This window comes from Ambystoma mexicanum, chromosome 5q (genome assembly GCF_040938575.1).
Source record: "Ambystoma mexicanum isolate Mex_15411 chromosome 5q, UKY_AmexF1_1, whole genome shotgun sequence".
In the NCBI taxonomy this organism is placed as follows: domain Eukaryota; kingdom Metazoa; phylum Chordata; class Amphibia; order Caudata; family Ambystomatidae; genus Ambystoma; species Ambystoma mexicanum.
The window spans coordinates 718,396,438-718,419,678 of record NC_090933.1 but is presented as its reverse complement, the minus strand read 5'-3'; the positions used below and the strand labels follow the sequence as shown (position 1 = coordinate 718,419,678).

The 23,241-nt window shown below is 43.1% G+C and overlaps 1 protein-coding gene across 1 annotated transcript in view; it reads left to right on the top strand.

Moving 5' to 3' along the window:
• The window catches only part of TRPA1 (transient receptor potential cation channel subfamily A member 1), a 1,301,026-nt gene that overhangs the window by 761,640 nt on the left and 516,145 nt on the right, over positions 1-23,241 (top strand). Inside the window, exon 16 of the mRNA XM_069621203.1 lies at positions 6,193-6,252. Within this exon, the coding sequence (XP_069477304.1) occupies positions 6,193-6,252 (60 nt within the window). The remainder of the gene's footprint in view (positions 1-6,192; positions 6,253-23,241) is intronic.

The window sequence follows — 23,241 nt, the reverse complement described above, 5'->3', positions numbered from 1 at the left end:
CAACAATATATTGTTAATCAAACCCCCCTCATAACAGTCGTCATCAACTAAAGGTAGTTACAAGGTGCATACAGCTCCTCATTGAACTTCCCTTATCCTAGTTTCGACAGGTCAACAGCTAGGACTACAATAGTACTAAAAAGGACCTCGTTTTCTAAAAAATGTGTTTTAAAATGAACCATTTGAACCCATTATTTTAAAAACCTTCTTGGGGGCTATGCTTGTTCGTTACGGCATTCTGGCAAGAAATATTTACGCAACTGCACATAAAAAAATCCGCAGTGGCCACTGCTGCAAGCAACACTTTGTTTCCTTTAAATTTCTCATAGTAGAAACGGCTCCATCCTTTCCAACACGCATTTAAAGAAATGGTCACAGCTTGCAGTGGCCTAAACACAATACAAACTTAAAGCATATACGTCCTAAAAGGCACAGGGGGGTGTCAAACTCTGAATAACCTGAAAATCATGTATTTCTTTTGTGGAATAAACTCCATTTGGGCTAAATGATATGAAAAAATATTCCTAAAGGATAGGCCTTGTGAACATTGCAAACCAGACCTCCGTACGCTCCAGGAAGTCTGAAGTCTCAATGGCTTCTGGGCACACGCTCTACCCAGCTGGTGCCACCTGATAAGTGATACACACTCCATTCACAGTTCTTGCGTCGAACATACAGTGGGCTGACCCATCTCAATCTTCCCAGCGGAATCACACAGTGCCCACAGACTGCCTAAACCCTCCCCTGTCCTCTGACATCCTACAGACATGCAGAATACATACAACATTTATGGGATAGAATGATAGTGCCTCTCCTGTTGTCAAAGAAACAAAATCCACAGAACAAAAATACAGCCTTCTATGAAAGCTCGGTCGCACAAGCACTGCTTCTTCCTTGCATGCTGCTACTCCTAGTTCAGGTGTGTCTACTGTTAATGAGAGAATACAAATTCAAGTCTGCAAAACCAAACCAGACTAAATACACTTCTCACATCAAATATGGAACAATTTCTGTGATGAGCCTCTTTTGCATTACAGTGATCATGAAATATGTTTAGTCACCTGGATTGCCCTTTGTTACAAACGGGTCGGTAGTGTGATCATAGTGCATTAAAACATTTTCAGTTGGCAGAGGCATTCCCCAGAAGAGAGCCTGTACAATAGCACAAAGTTGAGAAGTTGTGAGCCATTGTATTTGCATGTGAACAAAGAAGGGCAAAACAGGCAAAAAAAAAAAAATAAATAAATAAAGAGACCAGTGACTTACAAAGCTAACATTAACCTGGTGGTAAGAGTTTCAAACAAAAGGAACAGTACTATGCAAATATACGAAATTGCATTATTTCATGTTGACACAGCACTAAAGGGAGTGGTAAGGTCAGTTAGAGAGGATTGGTGGGAGCATGGGCGCCTTGTATGTGGGTGCTCCGGGGCCCAGGAATCCCTTGGGAAATCTCTCACAATGTTAATATCCTTTGAATGCCAACGCTCTAAAATCTGGGCAGTGCACCGACAGGAAATTCACAAGTTGGCTCCCCTGGTCGAGAGTGCAACAGGAGCTCCCTGGCAGCTAAGTGTAGTTTGTGGTGCGACTGCCTTCTATTGCGATGGGCACTGTGTTTCAATGGAGCAGGGTCAGCATAGAGAAAGAGCAGAAGCGAGAGCAGGCGCCTGGAGGCATTAGACTGTGAGGCTGGGTGCAGAAGAGGAGTGAATGACACTGGATGCTGAGTAGATGGAGGTGCAGTCAGCAAGGTACTGAGTAGCCAGACAATGTATAGCTTTGTTGAATAGGAGAAGGACATTTAAAAGGGAGCCTGCCACCCTGGTGCAGATAGATAGAAGTGGGGGAGGATCTGGGGAGGTTGTAGAGAGTTATGGTAGCAAAGTTCTCTAGAGGGAGGAAGGGATAGAGAGGAAAGGCCAAAGAGTAGGCACACGCAGTAGCCTTTTGCTCGACACAAATTGAGATTATAGATTGGTAGATTGGTGATTAAGAAATGGATGCATTTCCAAATGTTCAAAGGTGCTGTGTAGTTCTCATGCATAACATCAATCGCATTTCACATTCAAATATGTAACTACACATTGACAAGCAGTCACTGCATGTTAATCTCTATTTTCCACCCCTCCTTACTCAGTGAAACACTGACAAGAAATGTTACATGCGCACCTCTCAGACAAGGTAGTGCATGGGATTCTCCTCTCTCTAGTAGTCAGAAAAATATGGCACACTCGATTGCAGTGACTTTATGGAAAACTCATGCCTGCCTCTAGCCAACTGTGACAATAAAATATAGCATATTTCTTTTGTCTACCTCTCCCTCAACTAAATCCTATTTCAATGTTCCCATTTGTCCTCATCAAAACTGTATTTCCAATGTTTACCTCGGCCTCATTCACCTTAATCTGTTAAAGGTTCTCCCACAACTAAATCCAATCTGTGCTTTCCACCTCTCCCTCAATTAAATTCTATTTGAATTTTTCTAATTTTCCCTCATCTAAACCCTATTTCCAATGCCTGTCTCTTCCTCATTCGACAAAATCCTGTTTTTAAATGTCTCTCTCAACTGTATCCTATTTCAGGTTTCTACCTCTCACAATTAACCCCTATTTCAATGTTCTCCTTAACTACAGCATATCTCACTCAGTGTTCCGCCTCTCCCTCAAATAAATACTATTTGCAATGTTTCACTGTTGATCATTCAAATACATTGTAATCGGTTATTTATAATGCGCTTCATACCAAGAGGTTTCTAAGCGCGGACCTAGCACATTGGCCCTGAGCTATCCTCCCAAGCCCTCCCTCCCAATATGCTATTTCAGCATACTCCCTCAGTTAAATCCTTGTTTGATTTTCTACCTCTCCCCATTCAACTACTAAACCCGATTTCAATTTCAAATGTCTACTTTTCCTTCAAGTACATTACAAACCACCTGCCTCTGACTCTGCCTATAATACCGAACACACATTTCAACCAAGCATATCTTAAAGTGCAAGGCTGGGTTGACTTAGACTGGATTGGAAGGTCGAGAAATTTCATTTCGTCCGAGCTGGTGGATAGCGGGGTGTTTCAGAATCATTTCAAGTAGGTCCCCCAGCATTATGCACAAACACATTCCAGAGAACAGTCACCGAATCACACAACACGGGTGTAGGGTTAGCTCTGCACTTTCTCTAAGTAAAGAGTTCCTCCTTCTACATGGTGTAAATGTGAAGTAGCATGTTATATGTCGGGGGTATCAATGGAACTGAAGTTACTCATGTATTCACATCATCTGTGTGTGAAATCGTTGTGTAAACAATGTATGCGTGAAATATCTGTGCTACACATTTTATTGCATTTGCATTGTAAATGTGACATCATTCATACCAGCTTGATATCTTGACGTTTTCATAGGCGCCGTGAACTCCCATGAAATCTGTTTGCTTACACTAGCACTGTGAAGTGCAAAGGGACAAGCAAGTTTGCTTGCTTTTGACGCCTTCCCTTTGTACTTCATTCTGCATTAGAATATGGAAAATGAACATATGGAAGCTAAGTGCATGCATGCGACTGAAGAAGGTAAAATAGCTCAGTCAGTTAGACAATAACTCTGTGGTCCATGTTCAAGTTGCAGGACACAGATTTGAATCCACAAATAATGCTAATACAGCCTTTACTATTCCTGGGTGCAATTTTGTAACTTTAAAATGGGTACTGGTGCGAATTGCCATTGATATCATTACACAATGGCAAAAACTGCATTAGCAATTGCTATATAAAAAATAACGTACCGTGTGTGTACATTTTGTAAATTATAGAGTGTTCTGCCTTTATATTTGCACTTTTCAGAATGGGCTGCAATGTGTGCAATTTATCGTCAAATTTATTTATTTATGTATTTATTTATTTGGTTATTTGTATAGCGCATCAAGCACAGGGGCACCGAGGCTCTTTTCTTAAGAGATTGGTTACAGTGGTTGTTAGCTGTGGCTTACAAACGTTCCACAGGATTTACATAGGTGTTCAGTTACTTACAGGTTACCATAGACCAGGGGTCTTCAAACTGTGGGGTGCACCACCCAGGGGGGCGTGGCCGCATCCCAGGGGGCGCCAGAGCCCAGCATGAAATGTGTAAAAAAAACATTTTTTTTTTGCAGCTCACATGGTCAGACTGGACCATAAAACGGTCTTAGGCACCAATGAAAAAATGGCCAGCATTTGCAAATTAATATTCAGTCCTTTAGTCACAGGCTGTTTGAATAGTACCCAAGGGGTTGTTTTTTGTTGAAATGTAAACAAATTGTGATATTTAAAGAATATTCTGCAACAATGGTCAAAACTACTAGCTGCATAGTGAAGTAACTCCTCAAACTGGCCAACATTGGACAAAAAAGTGGCCCATTTTGACTGGCCTACACTAGTATCTTGCATTTTTGGTACGGGCATTGTCATATAGGCCAGTTCGAGTCTAGCGGCTCATCCATAATGGGCAAGGGGTCGTCCACCCACTGGCCCCCTCACCCATTATGGAGGAGCCAGCCCAGTGAAACACTGAGCACTCCCTCAGCTGCTTTCTCCAGCTGAGGGAGTGCTCCTGGGCTGGCAGTACTATCAAAGGGAAACACTGTTTGCCTTTGACAGTTCATTTCCCCAGCCGCACATGATCACTGAGCCGTGCAAAGCTGGGGGTGTTTTGCTTCGCCAGCCTTGCATAGCTCATTGGAAATGCTGGCTCGGGCACTGCATGTATGTAAGTGCGAGGGGGTGTTCCTGCGCCTCCTCGCACATACGGGCAGAGCAACCTGGAATGGGGCATTTTAGCAACCACACGAAGGCCCCTGCAGAAGGTACGTTTATGGCGATTTATTTTTCATTTAAATGTGTATGCTTGTGTTATAGGACTGTGGTGGGAGCAGGATGGGCAGCAGCACTGGGATAGTGGTGGCAGTAGGGTGGGGAGAGCTCAGGGTCTGTACTGGGAATAGGGTGTGGTGACGGCACGCAAAGGTTCATAGTGATTTCTACATACTGTTCATCTGGCACTTTGGGGGGGGGGCAGCCTGCCCAAACTTTGCTCAGGGGGGCCCAGGCCAAAAAAGTTTGAAGACCACTGCCATAGACAGTTGCATTACTTACATATGATACAGCGATTACATAAATTGCAGTGGTTTGTCAAGCCACTCGAACTCAAATGTAGTGTAATGCACTGAGAAGGGGCAAGAGATGTGCAGTAAAAGGAAATACAAATGAAACACATGTATTACAAGCCTCTACACTGAAAAAGTATTTTTAACTGACGGTAATATGTCAAACCAATGCAGTACTGCTAACAATAAAAGTCCTACCTGTATACACTGTGGATGCTAATGTCATATAAGAGCACGGTGGGATGTGCATGGGAAAGTAGACCTTGTTACTCTTGATTTGCACCCTCCATTTTAATTTTGCAATTTAATAAAATTGTACCAGGAAATGAAATGTTCATTTGGAAGGCAAGGGACTAGTAGTAAGGGGAAACCCAGCGACCTGTGCTAAAAACACGAGTTGTAATCATCCAAAAGAGAGGAAACAACATGTAAGCCATTCTAAACGAGATTACAACACATTGAAGCCATACCATATAGAGGTCCAAGGAGAACCTCAAGACAAGTGGCTCAATGCATCAGCTCTTTAATAATAAATACATCTGAACTATAAACTTTATCGTTTTGAGAGACCTGAAGAAGAGCTTTTGCTCGAAACACGTGTAGGCCCAAAGCACACATGGAACTACTGTTATAAATAACAAGGATTACAAATGCACAGAGTGGCCAATTATTCACAATAGATACAGAAATGTACCTGAATAATTAGGATTTGCGCGATTACTGACAAAGTGATAAACTCGTTTAGCAATTTAAGGGATTACTGTATAGACGGTTAGAGAAATGTCTTCATCTCTTAGTAATTGCGACGCCTCTAAGAAACGACCCTAGCAACGGTGCAGGGTGAAACTTCTTTTCTCTGACGGTACATATGCAAAATTAGTATTACTTTGCAAAAATGAGCTTATATGATTTCTGCTGCATTTTAAGTTGCACGAGCTTTGTCACATCATCTCTTTTTTTATATGGTTGTACATTTTCATTACAGGTAAAACTCTCATTATTCATTCATGAACATTAATGATTGCTGTTTTTTCTGTGTGCTTCTTTTTATCCCTCCAGTGGCTTTTGGACAGATGTCGGACCGAGTCTCCAGGTGACAAAAAAAGTCGTGATTTCAATGTAAGTGAAAACCGTTGACTCATATGAATTAGACCATATGCTTATATTGAGCTATTCTAACTGAGCTGGGCTGGACCTTTAACCAGCTACCTGAATGTCTGCCTTGGGTGGCACATATGGTGCAGGGCGTGGGGCGTGGGGGGGACTAAAACCTCTGTAACATTTGAACCGTACATGCCTGAAATGTCATTGTGAAGCTAACATCCTCAGCTTTCAAACGCATTCCAACTCCTTCTAGTTTTGCTGTAATCGCATTTTTCGTGCGCTGAAAAGTTTGCCGCAATTTCGCATTTGGCTCAATTTCACCACATGTAAAAACAGCTATTTCTTGCTTTCAACTTCTGAATTTCGTTTTCTATCTGCTAATCATTCAATAATCATTGCTAGTGTCTACCTGAACCAATTCAAAACAACTCTCACTAGTTCTGAATCCTATTTATCGAATTAAAACCATTTTTAGCATTTTTTCCATCACTTCATATTACATTCAAAAGCATTTGACCTGTTTAAAATCAGCCCTGTTTCTCTCTGCTTGCTGGGGGAAATCGGGATTGAAACTGCAATTGTTGATTGTTATTCCTGAAACCTGTGTGCCCTCATTCCATATCTTCATATTGTGTATTGGGGGGAGTGAGTAATAACAGGGGGAAAGAGTGATCACATTGTCTTTGATTGAAGTCATATCAAGTTTATTTCTGTGTTGCATTCTTTCCTATCATTGCATTTCCTTGAACCATACAAAGTTATTCTCTGCTACACTATTTTTCCTATTCCTACTCCTAACTGATTAAAGAGATTGTTGATATAGTAAAATTACCCATTGCTGATTATTGCATAAATATTCATAAGTGTGATATTCAGATATTGTTCATATTCATAAAAGTGTGATATATATATTGTTCAATTCTTCAAATAAGTCTTTTGACTTTGCAAAACAAACCTACTTCTTGGCTCAGTGAGGCTGGGGGGATTCAAAGAGAGGGGCGTTATATAAGGGTACATCATCCAGAAATAAAATAACCTTTGACATAAAAATATATAAAAAATGGTTTCCATTGGGCCTCCCATACTAGGCATTGACTTAGGTGGAGTGCTGGGTTGAAACCACTTACAATGCACAGGGGTTTGCCTGATACTATGAGACACTATACACCACTGAAGCGCATGGTGCAGAGGAAAAAAAAACATTAAATACCTAGAAGAAATACACATGAACAAACTCACCCACCCAGAGATAGAACACCTAGATGGCCCAATCACAGCTGAGGAGGTTCAGAAGGCCATATCACGCCTCCTAAATGGGAAAGCCCCAGGAGAAGATGGATATACCATAGGGTTTTACAAGAAACACAAAGGAGTCCTGACACAACACTTAGTTAAATTATTCAACCACATCCTGGACACAGGGAAAGCCCCTGCTACATTCAGCAGGGCCCTGATTTCGGTTATTTCAAAAGAGGGGAGAGACCCGACCCAATGCTCCTCGTATCTCCCAATTTCACTCCTAAACGTGGATGAGAAGATATTCACATGAATCCTGGCAACAAGATTTGAGGAGAAGCTGCCCCGCTTAAACCACCCAGACAAAATGGGGTTCATAGCGGGTAGACAAGGACCATACGTGACTACGAAGACACTCAATCTAATAAAACATATAGGGGAATGGCCAGGGGAACAGGAGCCGCTGAGTGTAAATGCTGAAAAAGCCTTTGACAGGGTGGAGTGGGGCTTCCTCTTTGCAGTGCTTGGCAAAATTTGGGTGGGGGAGAGAATGCAATCAGGGCAATTTACACGGGGCCAACGGCCAGAGTCGTGGTCAAAGGGGCTATATCCCATGAGCTATACCTGACAAGAGGGACAAGGCAGGGATGTCCCCTTTAGCCTCTACTGTTTGCTTTGGCAATGGAACCCTTGGGGGTGAGGATAAGGGAAGATGAGCGGATAAAGGGGTTTGAAGTGGGAGGGCAGAAATATAAAGTAAGTATGTATGCAGATGACATTCTCATGTACCTCTCAGACACAGGAGGGTCCCTGCAGTAGGCCCTCAGGGTCATAAAGGAATACGGATCAGTGTCAGGCTTTAGGATTAGTATACATAAGTCAATCCTCCTCCCCCTGGTAGAGGGCACAGAAGAACAGCTTAAGAGATGGTCTTACCTGGGGTTGCCTGTGGAAAGACATAGCCTACGATACCTGGGGGTGCAAATACCAAGGGACCTAAGTAAAATATATGAATGTAACTTCCCCCGCTCATGCACCGGCTGATGGTAGACCTTGAGACGTGGATGAAACTGATGATCTCCTGGCTGGGGCGGTTAAATGCACTAAAAAGGGTACTTCTCCCCAGAGTGCTATCTTTATACAAGGCACTGCCGATAGAAATACCAGAAATACACTTTGCAGACTTAAAAAAAGAAAATACTAAAACCTCTCTGGCAGGGAAAAAAGCAAAGGGTAGCTTACAAACTATTGATCCATCCTAATTGAAGGGAGGGGTGGGATTACTATAAATGAGAACATATTATAGGGCAGCACAATTCAGGACAATGGTCCCCCACCTGCGTATTTATACTGACAAACAGTGGGTGGGGATAGAGAATTATCTCCTCCGTCCAGTTATACTAGGGGAATGGCTCTGGGCTCCGGTTAAAGCAATCTCAGGTAGGATCCAATCACACAGGATACTGGCCCCACTATGGAGGCTGTGGAGGGTCAAAAGGGAGATGACAGGGGTAACGACATGGGCCTCTCCACTGAGCCACAAATATACCCCACCTATACAGGATAATATACAGGACAACAGGAGTTTCCGGACTGGTTCAAGGCGGGTCTGGAGAGGGTGGGGAAGGTTGTGAAGAAAGATAAATGTATAGAAATAGCAGACTTGGAGGAGGCCCTGGGGATTGGGAATATCTCGGTCTTTAAGTACTTGCAATTGAAGGGAGTACTAATGTCCAAAACATGGAAAAGGGAGCTCCAGAGGGACTTGACATGCACAGAAAAATTTCTGGATACAACGAGAGACGCAAAAGGTATAATTTCAAAAATGTACCAAGCCCTGCTTGAAGCAAGAGGGGAAGAAGTGACCACACTCAGGATGAGATGGGAAAAGGACATGGGGATGGGGATAGATATGGAACACTGGGGAAAGCTATGCCTAAACGCCCAGTGTACCTCGGTGGCCTGCCAATACAAATTGCACGGGCTAAAACTGCTATACAGATGTCAGTGGGACCCGGCAAGGTTAGAAAAGATGTTTCCGGGGGCAGACCTTCACTGCTGGAGAAAATGCAGTCAAATAGCCGACTACTGGCATATAAGGTGGACCTTTGAGAAGGTACAGAGTTTCTGGAAGGAGGTGTACAGGTGGATAAAGGGATAGGAAGGAGTAGAAAGAAACATGGACCCACTGCTAGTTGTATTCGGAATGGAAATGTCGGATGATGAATGGACAAAACTCCCGGACATGCCGCACTACTTCCTGTTAGTGTCTAGGGCATGCCTGGCAACCGGATGGAAAAGGGAGAGCCTCCCGAGTGAGAAAGAATGGGCAGCCAAGGCATTGGACATGTATAGGATGGAGGAACTAACCAGGCAAATACACAACCAAACCCTGACATGGGCCAAATAATGGGCAACCTTCCTGGCAAAATATGACCCAGAGCACCCACAGGAAGTTGACATGGGGGAAGAGGTGGAAGAGACATTGTGCTAAGAGGGGAAGGGAATGGCCGACCAACCTCCCTATGGAGGGAGGACACTGGGTGCCACAGCAGAGACTAAGATGCTTCGTAAAGGGACAAAGGCCAAGTGGGTAGGGAGTGTCTCCACCGAGAACCAAACACAGTAAGGTACATCTTAAAAGGGACAGGACTTGGGTCCCGAGGAAATCAAGGAAGAGCTTGCCAAGGAAGACCATGGAAACTTTTGGGGATGGGGGGGGAGTTTGAACAGTTATTGGGGGGGGGACTGAAAACTCGTTTGGTATTTTTGCATTGTGATATTGTTTGCAGGTGTACTGCATTGAGTTTTACTTATACCTATACCAATGAAACTGAATTTGAAAAAAAAAGTCTAAATGCACATAATAGATGGTGACAGAACTCTTATATGACAAAGCATTTGCAGTTGTGATTACTGGTTAGCTCCGTTCCACGTGACCAGGGGATGGTAAATGATTACAAAGTTTAATTTGGAAACAAACCAAATAGAAGAATGTCGAACATAACAACCAAAATATACAGATTTTAAATATTATACATTAGTAGGCAAAGGTAAAAGCTCATTAATTCTGTCCAGCAGCTGGATAAGTGCTAATATCAGAGAGGTGTTCTCTCGCCACATACACCGAGACCACAGAAGTTCCCTGGTGAAGTTAGTATCGCCAATGATACATTTGTCAAATAATGTGGTTCTCAGAGGTTCAAAGTGTGAGCAATAAAGAACTACGTGTTTCAAAGTTTCTTGACCACTGGACATTGAACAAAACCGGCACAATTCGTTTTCGACTTTCGCGTTATTTTTGTGCCAGTGATGGGTACGCTCGTAAGTATGGAATTGATTAAGTTTCAATCGCAAGAATAGAGCGCAAGCTTTATCACACGGAAAACACAGTAAATACTTTGCTTGAGGTTTTCTTTTTTTTTTTAGGAAATTTTGAGTATTCCTTGTATGTTTTATAAGTATTATTGGTCTCAATTGTAAGTAGCCAATCATATTCAAAGTGTTTTATTTTTACGTGAGGTAAGCCAGGCCCAATATCCTCGCTGCTTACATTAATTCTAGAGAGAAGGTTCTTCATCTTCCCTTCGAATATCACCAAAGATTTTAGGTTGGCCTCGTTCAGCATATTGCCTAAGTCCTGAAACAGAACGTTGCGAGTGGGATTTAACATTTTTGCATAGTTAGTTTACGCCATTGGAATTTGGAGGAGAATGAGCTCAATCCTAGCTCATGTCGTAAGATAAAATTGGGTAGAGCCGAGGCTAAGCCCAAAGTCTGCTTCCAAATCGTCCACTGGACCTTATCAAGGATATGGACCAAATCCAGCAAACACATGTCCAAATCATACAAACAAAATCGGTTCGACTTTTAAGATATATAAGTCGATAGTGGGCAACAAAGAGTACTTACTGTGCTTCCTGAATATGATTTTCATTTGAGACAGTAAAGGCCTCATCTTCTGATTTATGTGAGTGGCCCACATGCTTAGGGAAACGCTATTGGAAAGGGTATAGCCCAAATACTGTAGGAAATTGATCTGTTCGATCACTGTGCCTACCATTGTCGATTTGAAAGTTTTGATTATTTTCCTGTTAGTGAAGATAATACTACTGGAGTTGAAGGGACTGGCCTGCAGATTATTTTTGGAGGCATACTCAGAGTATAGATTGAGTTTATTTTGTAGACCATATGGGGGGCTTATTAAATAGGATCAGGTTGTCAGCAAACCCCATCCAGTGAAGATGGATCTTTCTGAGCCTTGCCGCAAAGATGTTATCTTTTTGCCAAATCTGGTCCATATCCACAGGTAAAAGTGAAATAAGGTTGAGGCTAGGTTGCATCCCTGTTTTACCCCTGTGAACGTTGGGATAGGCAAGGTGAGAGCACCCACTTGATTGATTCATACCTAAAAAATGGTGTTCTGATGCAGCATAACAATTAGGCGAATCAAGAAAGAGGGCACTCCCAGCCTATGCATTTTGTTCCACAGGAGATTTCTAATAACACAATCAAAGCCTGCTGTCCTGTCCAAAGAGGCAATGAAAATGGGACCGGACTCTGGTTGCCTAGACTTTTCCAAAATGTGGGCAAGGATGGTGGCAGTGAGGGAGTTCCCCATGAATGACCGAAACCCCACCTGAAATATGGGCAAGATGTCATGTGTCTGGATGTGTTGTTTGAGTTGTTGGAGAATGAGTATAGAGAAGACTTTTGAGGAAGTGTCCACTTAGGCAATCGGTCTAAAGTTGGCTGGATCATCGGGATTCCCCTTTTTGTGAATCGGGATGATAATGGCTGATAGCCATGACGCTGGTACTTGGTTTGAGTGAAAAATGTGGTTAAGCTTGGCTTGTAATATTCTGGCCATCAGGTCCAGCAGCTTTTGAGAACTTAAGATTTCATTTTGCCCATTGGATGTCTTCAATGGATCACGGACAATGTTCTAAATTTCGATATGTCAAAGAGAACATTGATGTATTTTAGTGGCATTTGAAATGTATCATCCCACATTATCTCTCTCTAACTCTCCTGACCCTCCAATACCTCTCACGTCACAAGTCCTCACCTCTACACTTTCATGTTGCCACTTTCTCCCTCTACAATCCACACTACTGCCATGACTACTCCCTCCTTCCACTACTACTCCCTCCTCCACGCTCTTACTAGTATTCCCCTCCACACTATTTCCACCTCCCACTACTACTTCCTTCTTCCACTACCACTTCCTCCTCCCCTTAGTACTTCCTCCTCCCCCTACTACTACTCTAACCTACACACTACTCCACCTCCTGCAAAACCACTACTCTCCCCCTTTTCACACTGTAACATTCAATTCCAAATTCAGTTCCCAATCACTCCTTGTACTAAAATGCCTACACAATCATCTCACAATCACACTCACTCAGACTGCAGAACCAGTGTCACTCATGATCCAATATCTCACCCACTCCAATCTAATAGACAAACCGCTGCTCCCTCCTTCCTCATGCTCGTCTCTTGCTCATCCTCCACCTCCACCTCTGACCTCACCTGAAAAACCCACAGTTCCTCCTTCATTTCTCCTGCTTATATTCCCCTCCTTCTGCGAGTATTGGATAACTAAACAATTTGGCCCTTTCTTCCCCACTCGGGGCTTGTGCATATAATGAAAATTCATAACAAGGGGGCTAAGGCCGAATCACTTTCTCCACATGGTCATTCTGCGCACCAAAATGGTGATATTTCATGCTCAGGGACTAATTCCTGTCGGTTCTTCTGGTAAGTCTGTTGGGTGGTTTTTTCCCCATCTCCTTTATGTCCCTGGTGGTCTAAGGGACCTCAGACCTTTTCTGAAATTAGTTCTTGTGTGGGCTTGCCAATTCCCCTCGGATGCTCCACAGTGTTTCCTGTGATAGGGATGCAGCTTCTTGCACTCTTTGCCGGGATGAGCCAGTTTCACTGAGGTACTTGAGAGCTTTGGGTTTTCTTTCTATCATTCAGGCTCTCTCTCTTTGAGGGTGATTCCCATAGCAGCAAGTTAATGTTTCTTGTTTCTCTGGAGGCTCTACTTCTGATAGTGAGAAACCAAGAGAAAGACACTGGCAAGTATTTGGAACATGAGGCATGGCTGGAGATAACAGTGATTGGTAATAATACATGCTGGCACAAATGGGTGAGGGGCAGTAGTTGTAGACCTCTCTGTTGACCCCTCCAGTTCAGGGGTAAAACTGGCGCTGAAACATTTCCATATTCTCCAGCCTCTTGAATGGAGGGGCTCTTGGCCCCTTTTGACAAGGCCAGAGTTCAGGCCTTGTGACACTAGTCATTTATAATCTCACCACACAAGCACCTTAGTAGTCTTGGAATCAATTTCTGTACCACATTCTTTATGTTGATTCTAGCCATGGGTTCATCAATTGAATAAAATTAATGATAGTCCAAAATGCTTTTAATATTATCATTAAACTTTACATTAATAAATTAAATGATAGAAATTTTAGAATTCAGCTGAAGATACATTTTTCACTGAACCTCTGAAAATAGTCAGAGGTTCAGTGGCAGAAGTGGGTGGGGAAAAAGTGAGGTGGCTATGTTATGTTATGTTAGAAGTTTTCGTACCAAGGTACAGCACAACAGACCTCAAAGGCAACCTGGCACGAAGACTGAGGCACTAATAAGGAGAAAGACAGGGCTCAGAAGAGCAGAGTTTTATTACCTGCTCTAAACTGCAAATGAGCAGTGACAGAACGATGAGCAATAGGGTGGGCATTCCACAGCATAGCAGCTTTAACAGAAAATGTTCAGCCGCCAATTCGTGCACGGCGAAACCTAGGGACGGCAAGAAGGAAGTGGTCCATAGAACATAGTGCACGGCCAGGAACATAGGATTGAAACTTCAGCTGTAAATACTCAGGGGCATCTGCATGAAAAGCTCTATGCACCAGACAAAGAGATTTGAAATGTACACTTTTAGCCATTTGGAGCCAGTGCAGAGCACTGAGAACTGGGGAAATATGCTCCTGATAGGAAGAAAGCGTGGCAAGGCGGGCAGCTGAATTCTGAAGAATTTCAAGGCGGCAAAGTAGATAAACAGGCTGGGACAAATAAAGAGAGTTACAATAATCGATCCTACTAAGGACCAGAGTGGAGACACCTGGTGCCCGTAGGTGAGGGGAAATAAACTGCAGAACCTTTCTGAGTATCTTCAGCTGAAAATGACCAGCTTGACAGACTGAGCTGATCTGGGAAGACAGAGAGAGGGAAGCAGACAGTTTTACACCAAGATTCTTGATTACAGGAACAGCAACAGGAAAGGAACCAAAAGAGGGATGCCAAAAAGACGAAGTCCAGAGGGACATGACAGCAGTAGAGCCAACAACCATAAACTCAGATTTATCCCCATTCAGTTTAAGCCAATTCTCGCTCATCCAGCATCCCACAGCAGACAAACAGTCTCACAGCTGAGTGGCATAGGCCAGATGGGAAAGGTCCCGCCGGACAAGAATCTGAGTATCATCAGCGTACGAGTAACATCTGAAACCGTGGGAGCGGATAAGAGCGACAAGAGACAGGATGTAAATATTGAAGAGGGTAGGAAATAAGGCAGAGCCCGGGGGAACTCCACACACCAGCGCAGAAACAGAAGAAAGAAATGGCTGAAGTGAGAGAAGCTGCAAACGGTCAGAAAGAAAGGAACAAAACCATAAAATAACAGAGCCAGATATCCCAGCAGCTGCCTAACGACTGATCAAGATGGAGTGATCGATAGTATCAAATGCAGTAGAAAGATCCAGCAGGATCAGTGCCACCACTCCACCCAGATCAGCAATGAGTTTCAAATCATCAAGCACAGAGACCAAAACAGTCTCGGTACCATGTTCAGGCCTAAAACCAGACTGGAATGCATCAAACAGGGACATATCTTCACAAAACTGCCCAAGCCGCGGAGAGACCAGGTATTCCAACAACTTCATAAGAAACAGCAGGGGTGAAATAGGGCGAAAATTAGCAAGAACCAAAGGATACAAGGAAGGTTGTTTTAAGAGAAGAACACTGTGACTCATTTACATGCAGAGGGAATGGTCCCAGTTGAACAAGAATAGTTCACTGCAGCAGTGATATGGGATACAAAGGCAAAATGGCTTTCACCATACTCAGAGGAATGGCATCGGTAGGGGACGCTGACTTCATTCTCTCAACTGCTGAAGTGATATCCACGGCCATTAACAGCAGATGGCAACAAAGCCCCAGAGAACAGCGCAGAAGATAAACCTGGCATCACTTCAACAGGATTGTGAATAGCAGAGATATGTTCCCGAATAATTACTATTTTCTTATCAAAGAAATCAGCCAGAGAATCACATTGTTCCTGGGTCGGAGGAGTGGAGTCAGTAGAAGACTCTTTGACAGACAAAGAGCGAACCACCCAAAACAGCTCTTTATGTTGAGTTATAGAGTAGTCAATTTGGGCAGTAAACAACTTTTGTTTAGCCTCTTTAATGGCCAGATCATAACTAGAAGTAATAGCACAGAAAACAGTCATATCACTAGCTGAGTAAGAGGAGCGCCTTGGCTAGTAGCAAGAGTTTGGAGGGAGAAGAATAGAGGAGGCTAACGTGGAGCAGTAGGAGGAAGTTAGAGGAAGGAGGACAGGGGAAGGAAGAGGAAACTGGAGAGAAGAGGTTGGAGGAGAGATTGGGGCAGGATGGTAGGTTGGAAGGAATCAAGAGGAGGCTGTAGGTTAGATCGCAGGAGGAGATGTGTTTGGAAGGAAACATCATGAGGAGGATAGAAGAGAAAATGGAGAAAAAGAAGAGGGTGTAAGCAGGTGTGAGGAGGAAGTTAGGATAAGAGATGTAATAAAGGTACAGATTCATACTTGACTGCAAGTAATTAGGGCATCACAAAGAGCTGAGATGATGCCCTGAGAAAACTTTTCTGGCGTGGGGTCTAATAGATGTCTCTGCCATGTGGTCTACCAGCAAGTTCAGACATTTTACTAATAATGTCTCATTTGTCAAAATACATCTCAACTGCATGTAGGATAAGCCCTAGGCATGGATAATATATAATTACAAAGCAGGGAACAGATATATTTTGGTAATTTTGGACTATGCAATACTATACCCTTAAAATGAACAACAGAAGACAACTGACTATCAAGCACCCATTTCTCTACCTCTTCCAGTGAGTTCCCAAAAAGGATTCTCCCAGGTCAGCGATCAAAATTCCTGTCTAAGTTCATAAGAACACCTAAAACCCTTCTAGGGACAGTGCACATCCACCTGTAGGTCTGTTAGGCAAGATTGTATGTAGTACCCTTTGGGTGCACTACAACAACCTCCTGGCAATAGGAACCCAACCTTTGGTATAAGTCTGTACTACAAAAGTTAGTAGCGTTGAACAGACAGGCTTATCTCAAGAGGGGTAAATGTGAGCTATAGGGGAGTTACACAGATTCACAGTGACAAGTATTCAAATAAACTCTTCCACACAAGGTTTCTTGATTAAACTATTTTTAATTTATTTAACAGTCAGTCAGTATAAGCCTTGTTGAGAAGGGGGCAATATAATAGTAACACACAAATACACTCCAAAATCCACACTCTTAATATTTGTAAACCAGTAAGTACCCTTTTGGGATGGCACACAGACACTTCCTACACCGTCAGGTGACTTTATTAACTAGGACACTGTGGACATTAATATACCACTGTTTGCATATAGAATCAGACTTAAGAGTTTGGCAAAGAAAAAGGTTATTAGAACAGGACAAGAGAACACACAAATATTCTGAAATAGGTAAGTACTTTTGGTAACCCCCAATGCAAAGTTAACTAACCCCTTCCTGGAAGGAGGACAAAACACAATGTCAGAGGGCAGAAGAGTCATTCAGGTAGCCAGGCTACGCCAAAGTCAATTGGGCAAAAGTCTAGGTGTGCTGAAGCACTTCTTGCAGGTAAGTAAAAGTTTTGCACAATGTTTTAGAAGTCTTTGTAGAAAAGAAGAAATCAAAGCAAGGCCACAAGTGGTTTAGACTTCTGTGGTAAAGTAGCTATCAGCAACTCTACAGAGCAACCACAAGAGGTCTCACCATGAGAGAACCAGTGCAGTTACACAACAAGAGGTAAGTTCTCTTAGACTGTACAGTACCTTTAGGTTGAAGAAAAAGGGCAGCAGATTACTTCAGTTCCTGTGCAGCTCTGCAGATCGTGGTGTTCCTGTGCCTCAGTCGTGGGGACAAGTGGGAGGACGTCTGGGGACTCCTGCACAGCAATGGGATGGTCACCGACCGCAACTGGCAATCTTCAAATAAGTGTCACTTCGGTGTGTCAGCTCCTTGCGTGTACCTCAAATAGCAACACTGCAGTTCCTGGCTGTCGAGATGGGCTCTCCTTGCATCTGGGGTTGAGCAGTCTGTTGAGGTGGCTCAGGCTCAGTCAGTCCTGCTTCCTGGGAGTCCAGAGGATCTTCCTGGAGCTCTTGGCCAGCTTAAAAGCAATGCACACAATCTGGTGTTCCTCTCCCTGGATATTCGGTTCCAGCAGCAATTGCAGTGGAATTTCAACCACCTCCGAGAGGATGTCCAGGTGGCTTACTTTGGAGTTAATTGGTGCGACCAACTCAAGGGGAGAAGTCGTCCTTGCAGGAGCTTCTCTGTCGATACGAATTTGGTGTTTCAGCACAGCAGCAGGGCTTCACCGGGCAAAAGGTCCAGGAGTTGCAGCAGGCATCTTCTTCAAGTTCTTCTTCAGATTCCTTCGTCCAGGGGTCGACTCTGCCTTCCAAGCCAAAAAACCTTGCCTTTCATGCAGGTTTCTCCCATTAATTCATTCCTGTCTCCTAGGAGACTAAGCACAGGGAGTTTCGGGCATCTCCCTCGCTTCCTACCCCCACCAGACACCATGGAGCCAGAGGCAGGTTTCACTCGTGAATCTCGCCAAAGGCAAAATGAACAAAGGGACCAAACCTGGTTTGGCACACACAGTAAATCTCAAGAAGGACCTTTCCACAAAGAAATGGTGAAAAAAGGACACCGGGCCATTTTGACAAAAATTGCACCTTTGGGTGCTTTACTGCACCTGCGACCGCAGCCCACGGTAAATGGACACCACGGTAGTTAAAAGTAAACCACTGCCACCAGCCATTCATCGAGGAAAGGGTAACATAAAAATGTTATATGAGAAGCTAGACAAAGGGGATACTAAGTAACCCCTCCAGCACTCTATTGTTAGATAGTGTGTGCTGGGTCTAGAAAGTTATAAGTGTAAGTAAAGTCAATTTCACTACACTGCTCTTGGAAACAGTAGTTTATCCAAGAGAAGGTATTTAAACCTTGGGGAAATCTGTCAGACTCCACAACCGAAAGAAACACAGAATTCAAAATCACAACAAAATACACCAGAGAGTGGGAAAAAAAGGGTCTCACTCTCTCCAGGCATACATGTAAAGTCCTACAGTCCAGCAAAGGAGCTGGGGGTCTCTAAGGTAGAGAGGAATTAGCACATTTCTAAGAGAGTTAATCAGACCATAAAGAACCTTGTGTAGAAGTTAGTACATGAGGATACCAAGAATTCGGACAATTTCCTTCTCTGTGCCATATTTGTTGTGAGGGTGATGGCACACGACTCAAGAGGGTTCCCCCCCTTTTAATTTGTTTTTAGTCAGGGACCTCAAGATGCCTTTCACCTGGGTAAAAAAAGGGTGGGGAAACTAAGAAGTCACTAGGCAGTGTATGGTCCAGTTCATCCATGCTGCAAGAGAAGGCATGGGTTTCGTTAGAGACTTAGGGCCTCATTACACGGTAGGCGGTGAGCCATGGCGCTATTAGAAAATACCGGCACCGCCTTGGCTGTAAGGGGATTTACCGCCCCATCCCAAGGTTGGAGGGACGGTAAATCCCCCTTCCGCCATTGCCCTTCCCCATTTCTGCCCCATAGGGCTCAATGGGAATGGGGAAGGCGCTAATTACGGCACCGCAATTTAGCGGTGCCGTAATTAGCTCCGAGGTCCCTTAGCGGGTTGGTATTTAACGCCTGCAAAAAGCAGGCGTTAAAACTCCAACCCGCTAAGGGACCTCGTAGTAAGGCGGCAGGGATTTACCGCTACCGGTATTTTACCGGTACCGGTAAATCCCTACCGCCTACCGTGTAATGAGGCCCTTAGTCCATAGTGACAAGAACAACAAAACCATTCAAATGCATTTCAAAACCATTAAAGAACATTTCAAATAGGAGATCAAGTGTTAGGGCTCTTTCCCATCAAAGAGAAAATACTCCTGCTCTAGTGGCATGTACCATTTTAAATTATAGAGGTTCTGAATGTCTTATGTTATGTAGTGCAGCACAGGTACTGGGTGGAATAATTCATCATCCATCAGGTTGAAGGAATAGATAGCTCCACAGGGTCCAACAGTGATGGCTAGCATGGGTGCCTACACACCATCAGATGTATCCTTTAGTCTAAGGGAGATTATTCCTGATAATGTAGGTGTTCACCAGGCAAAATATCTTCTTGATCACTTCTGAGATGTGTTATTGGACAAGCCTGGCATTGAGAAGAGGTTTTCACATTGTTTTGAAAATTCACAAGGACAATCCATCTGGATATGGCCCTTTTAGTTATTTACAGCTTGACTCCAAGATGTCTAGTTTGAGCTAGACAAAGATATTGCAACTCTGAGTAATCAGGTCCTCTCAGAGTCTCTGCTTTTTACCTATAGTGTTAGTTGGCAAGACAGATGGGCTGTGGCAGTTTTGCACAAAGAGAGATTCTATACATACCCTATGCCCCACATAGGTGAGATCATTAAAAGAAGCAGGCTGGTCACATACATCGCTATACTCAACTTGAAAAAGCCATACTGTCAAGTTCTCCTGGCTCAAGAGAACCTGGAGGACGCTACCTTTTTTTCTTTCTTTTTTCTTTTTTTACTTGCTAGCGTTTTTTATAGCTAATCGGCACTTTTGGAGTCCAATCCTCCATTAACTTATGTAAGTTAGAAATGAGGGCCTTGTTCCTTGGGTTGGATGACTCAACATTCTCAAATGGAGTTAACTCCCTTATGCCGCTGCATGTACCGGGGGGTGGGGGGCAGAATCCAGTGTCTCACCTGAAAGTATTGAAACCTACATTTTTCGTGCAGACCCAATTTATGTTTGCATTGTGTAAATGATGTAAGCTCTGTCCCCTGAAACATATCTCTCAGCATTTCACACCAAGCTACTTTCCATTCCTTAGATGCATTTGATTCAAGGCCAGGGGTGAACTGGGGATTAAAAAACTAAAATGTGAGGGGTGAAGGAAACGTTGTTAAACCATGTGTTTTATTTGCTGCATCCTAGGTGTCCTCTACTGTATGCATGATTATTTTGGCAGGGCGGTCTTGTTTTGGTAACCACAATACTTCCCTAAGTCTGGGTCCTCCCACTGCTTGTCCCATCTGTATCCATCTTTTCCCGGGTGCGCCCAGGGACCATTCCCTTATCAACCCTTAAATGGACTGCACTGTACTATATCAAAACATGTTGAAGGCCTAGCCCTCCTTTTGCTGTTGGAAGCATTAACATAGTAAGAGCTATCCATGGGGTTCTATTACACCACACAAAAGCCGTAGGTAGTGCTTGGAATAAATAAAGGGCCTTGGGGAGGGTAACCATTTTCACAGAGTTGATTCTACCTAACCATGAAATCATGAGTGGATCCCATTTTTGTAATTGTGATTCAATTTCACTCAGTAGCGGAGGATAGTTGGCTGTGTATAAGCCTGTAAGTGTTGTAGTAATTGTTAGTCCCAGTAATTTGATTCCCTCTTTCGCCCAACCTAGTGGTGTCCATGCTGGAAAATCTTGAATTTCCGTAGGTGAGTGTGATACATTTAGGATCTCTGATTTATTCACGTTTACATTTAAGCCTGCCACCATTCTGATTTTCTCAAATACCCAAGTAACCACCTGTACTGTATTTGGCAGCTCAGATCCCATAAACAGCATATCGTCTGCATAGTCCATAATCTTGTGACAGGTGCCTCCAAACATGATGCCCTTTATACCCTCTGTTTGCCTACTGGTGGCTAATAATGGTTCCAAGTGTAATGCATATAGCATAGGTGAAAGGGGGAACCCTTGCTTGGTACCACACTGCAGGGGGATAATAAAAGATAGGTGACCGTTTATTTAAAGCCTTGCTGTAGGATCTTTATAGTTTGCCTTAATCCACCCAATATTTTTTGGCCCGAATCCCATCTTATTTAGTATTAAAAAAAGAAATGACCATTCCACATGGTTGAATGCTTTTTCCGCATCAATAGAGATGGGAACTGCTGGAGTACATTTCTTCTCCACTTTCTCCAGGCTATGACACACTCTTTTTAAAAAAAAAAAATATTTCATGTAGTTTATACAAACTTTTTCAAATGTAAAACTCTAATCAAAAACTTACAGTAATACTCATCTTAAAATTAGCTTTTTAAATTTCATTACTTAGCAGAGAGGAAAACAAAAGAAAGACTATCTCTACATATAAACTGAGTTGTTACAATCGACCAATGGGCTCTGTTCAGGATTTCTTCCCAGTTTACTCAGTGTACTTTCAAGTATCATTTACTGGGGTCAACTCTAACAGAGACTAAAGTTGGTCTAGAAATCGCATCATTGCTATCAGCAGCGATTTGCATTCAGTGATGTGTAATTGTCTCCACCAGTCTTCTAGATTGTACATCAGGTATCGATTCATCTCTCTCCTTAAGCAGTTCTCACGCTGGACTTTCAGTTCAACACATGTAAGGACGAGATGTTTTACATTTTCTTCACCTGCTGCGCAGAATCTGCACTTTGTGTTTCCTGGTGAGATTTGCCATCTATTTCTCAATATTTCCTTGGTTTCGAAGCTGTTTAATCAAAATTTTAAGTATAGCCTTCTTAGGCGTTTGCAAGGTGCAATGATCAGATATTTTTGCAGGATGGCGCATTTTTTTACTTCCGGAGGAGAATTTAGCATAGCTTTCTGCTTTATTCTTCTCTCGCCAATATCAATCCAATCAAGATCTAGCAACTTTCTTTTTACTGCATCTGGGCTACACCAGAGTGTTTTTTCATCTGTCCCCAGCTGGTTCAAAATGACTTTGCAATGTTGTTTCCATTCGGCTAGCGCTGATTTCCTTCTTGTGTCATTGCCCATTAAAATTTTCAAGGTGGTAAATTTGCTTCTATGTAGGTTTTCCTGAATAACGCTCATTTATTCCATGTTATTCTCGCGTTAATAGAGGAAATCCCCACTTCATACAGAATACAGGCTGTCGGTGTACTTTGTGGAATCTGCAAGCTTTTCTTCCAAAAGAAACCTTTGCATCTTGTCCATGTCATTGTGTCACATCCAAACATGTGCTCCGCTCCATATGTTAAAATCGGAGTTACTTTGCTTTCATAGAATCTTTTTACTGGCAGGCATGAGAATTTACCATATTTTTTTTGTATTATCACGCCCTGCGTTAGTTGTTTGCACGCGCTTAGTAGTTTTCTTCTCATGGGTTTGTCACATATGCTAGAATTAATGGTTGTTCCTAGATATCTTGTTTGGTAGACTTTATTCAGTTTCTTTGACCCAAGAGCCCAAGAGTCTTTGATTGCTTTTCATCCTACCCCTTTTATTTTCTAGGACGAGGATTTCAGACTTTGTCACGTTAATCTCTAAACCCAGGTCTTCTGTAAAGGTTTTCAATGCTAGCAGTTTTCTTTGCAGGCCAATGGGTGTACAATCCATAATAACCATATCATCAGCATATAGTAT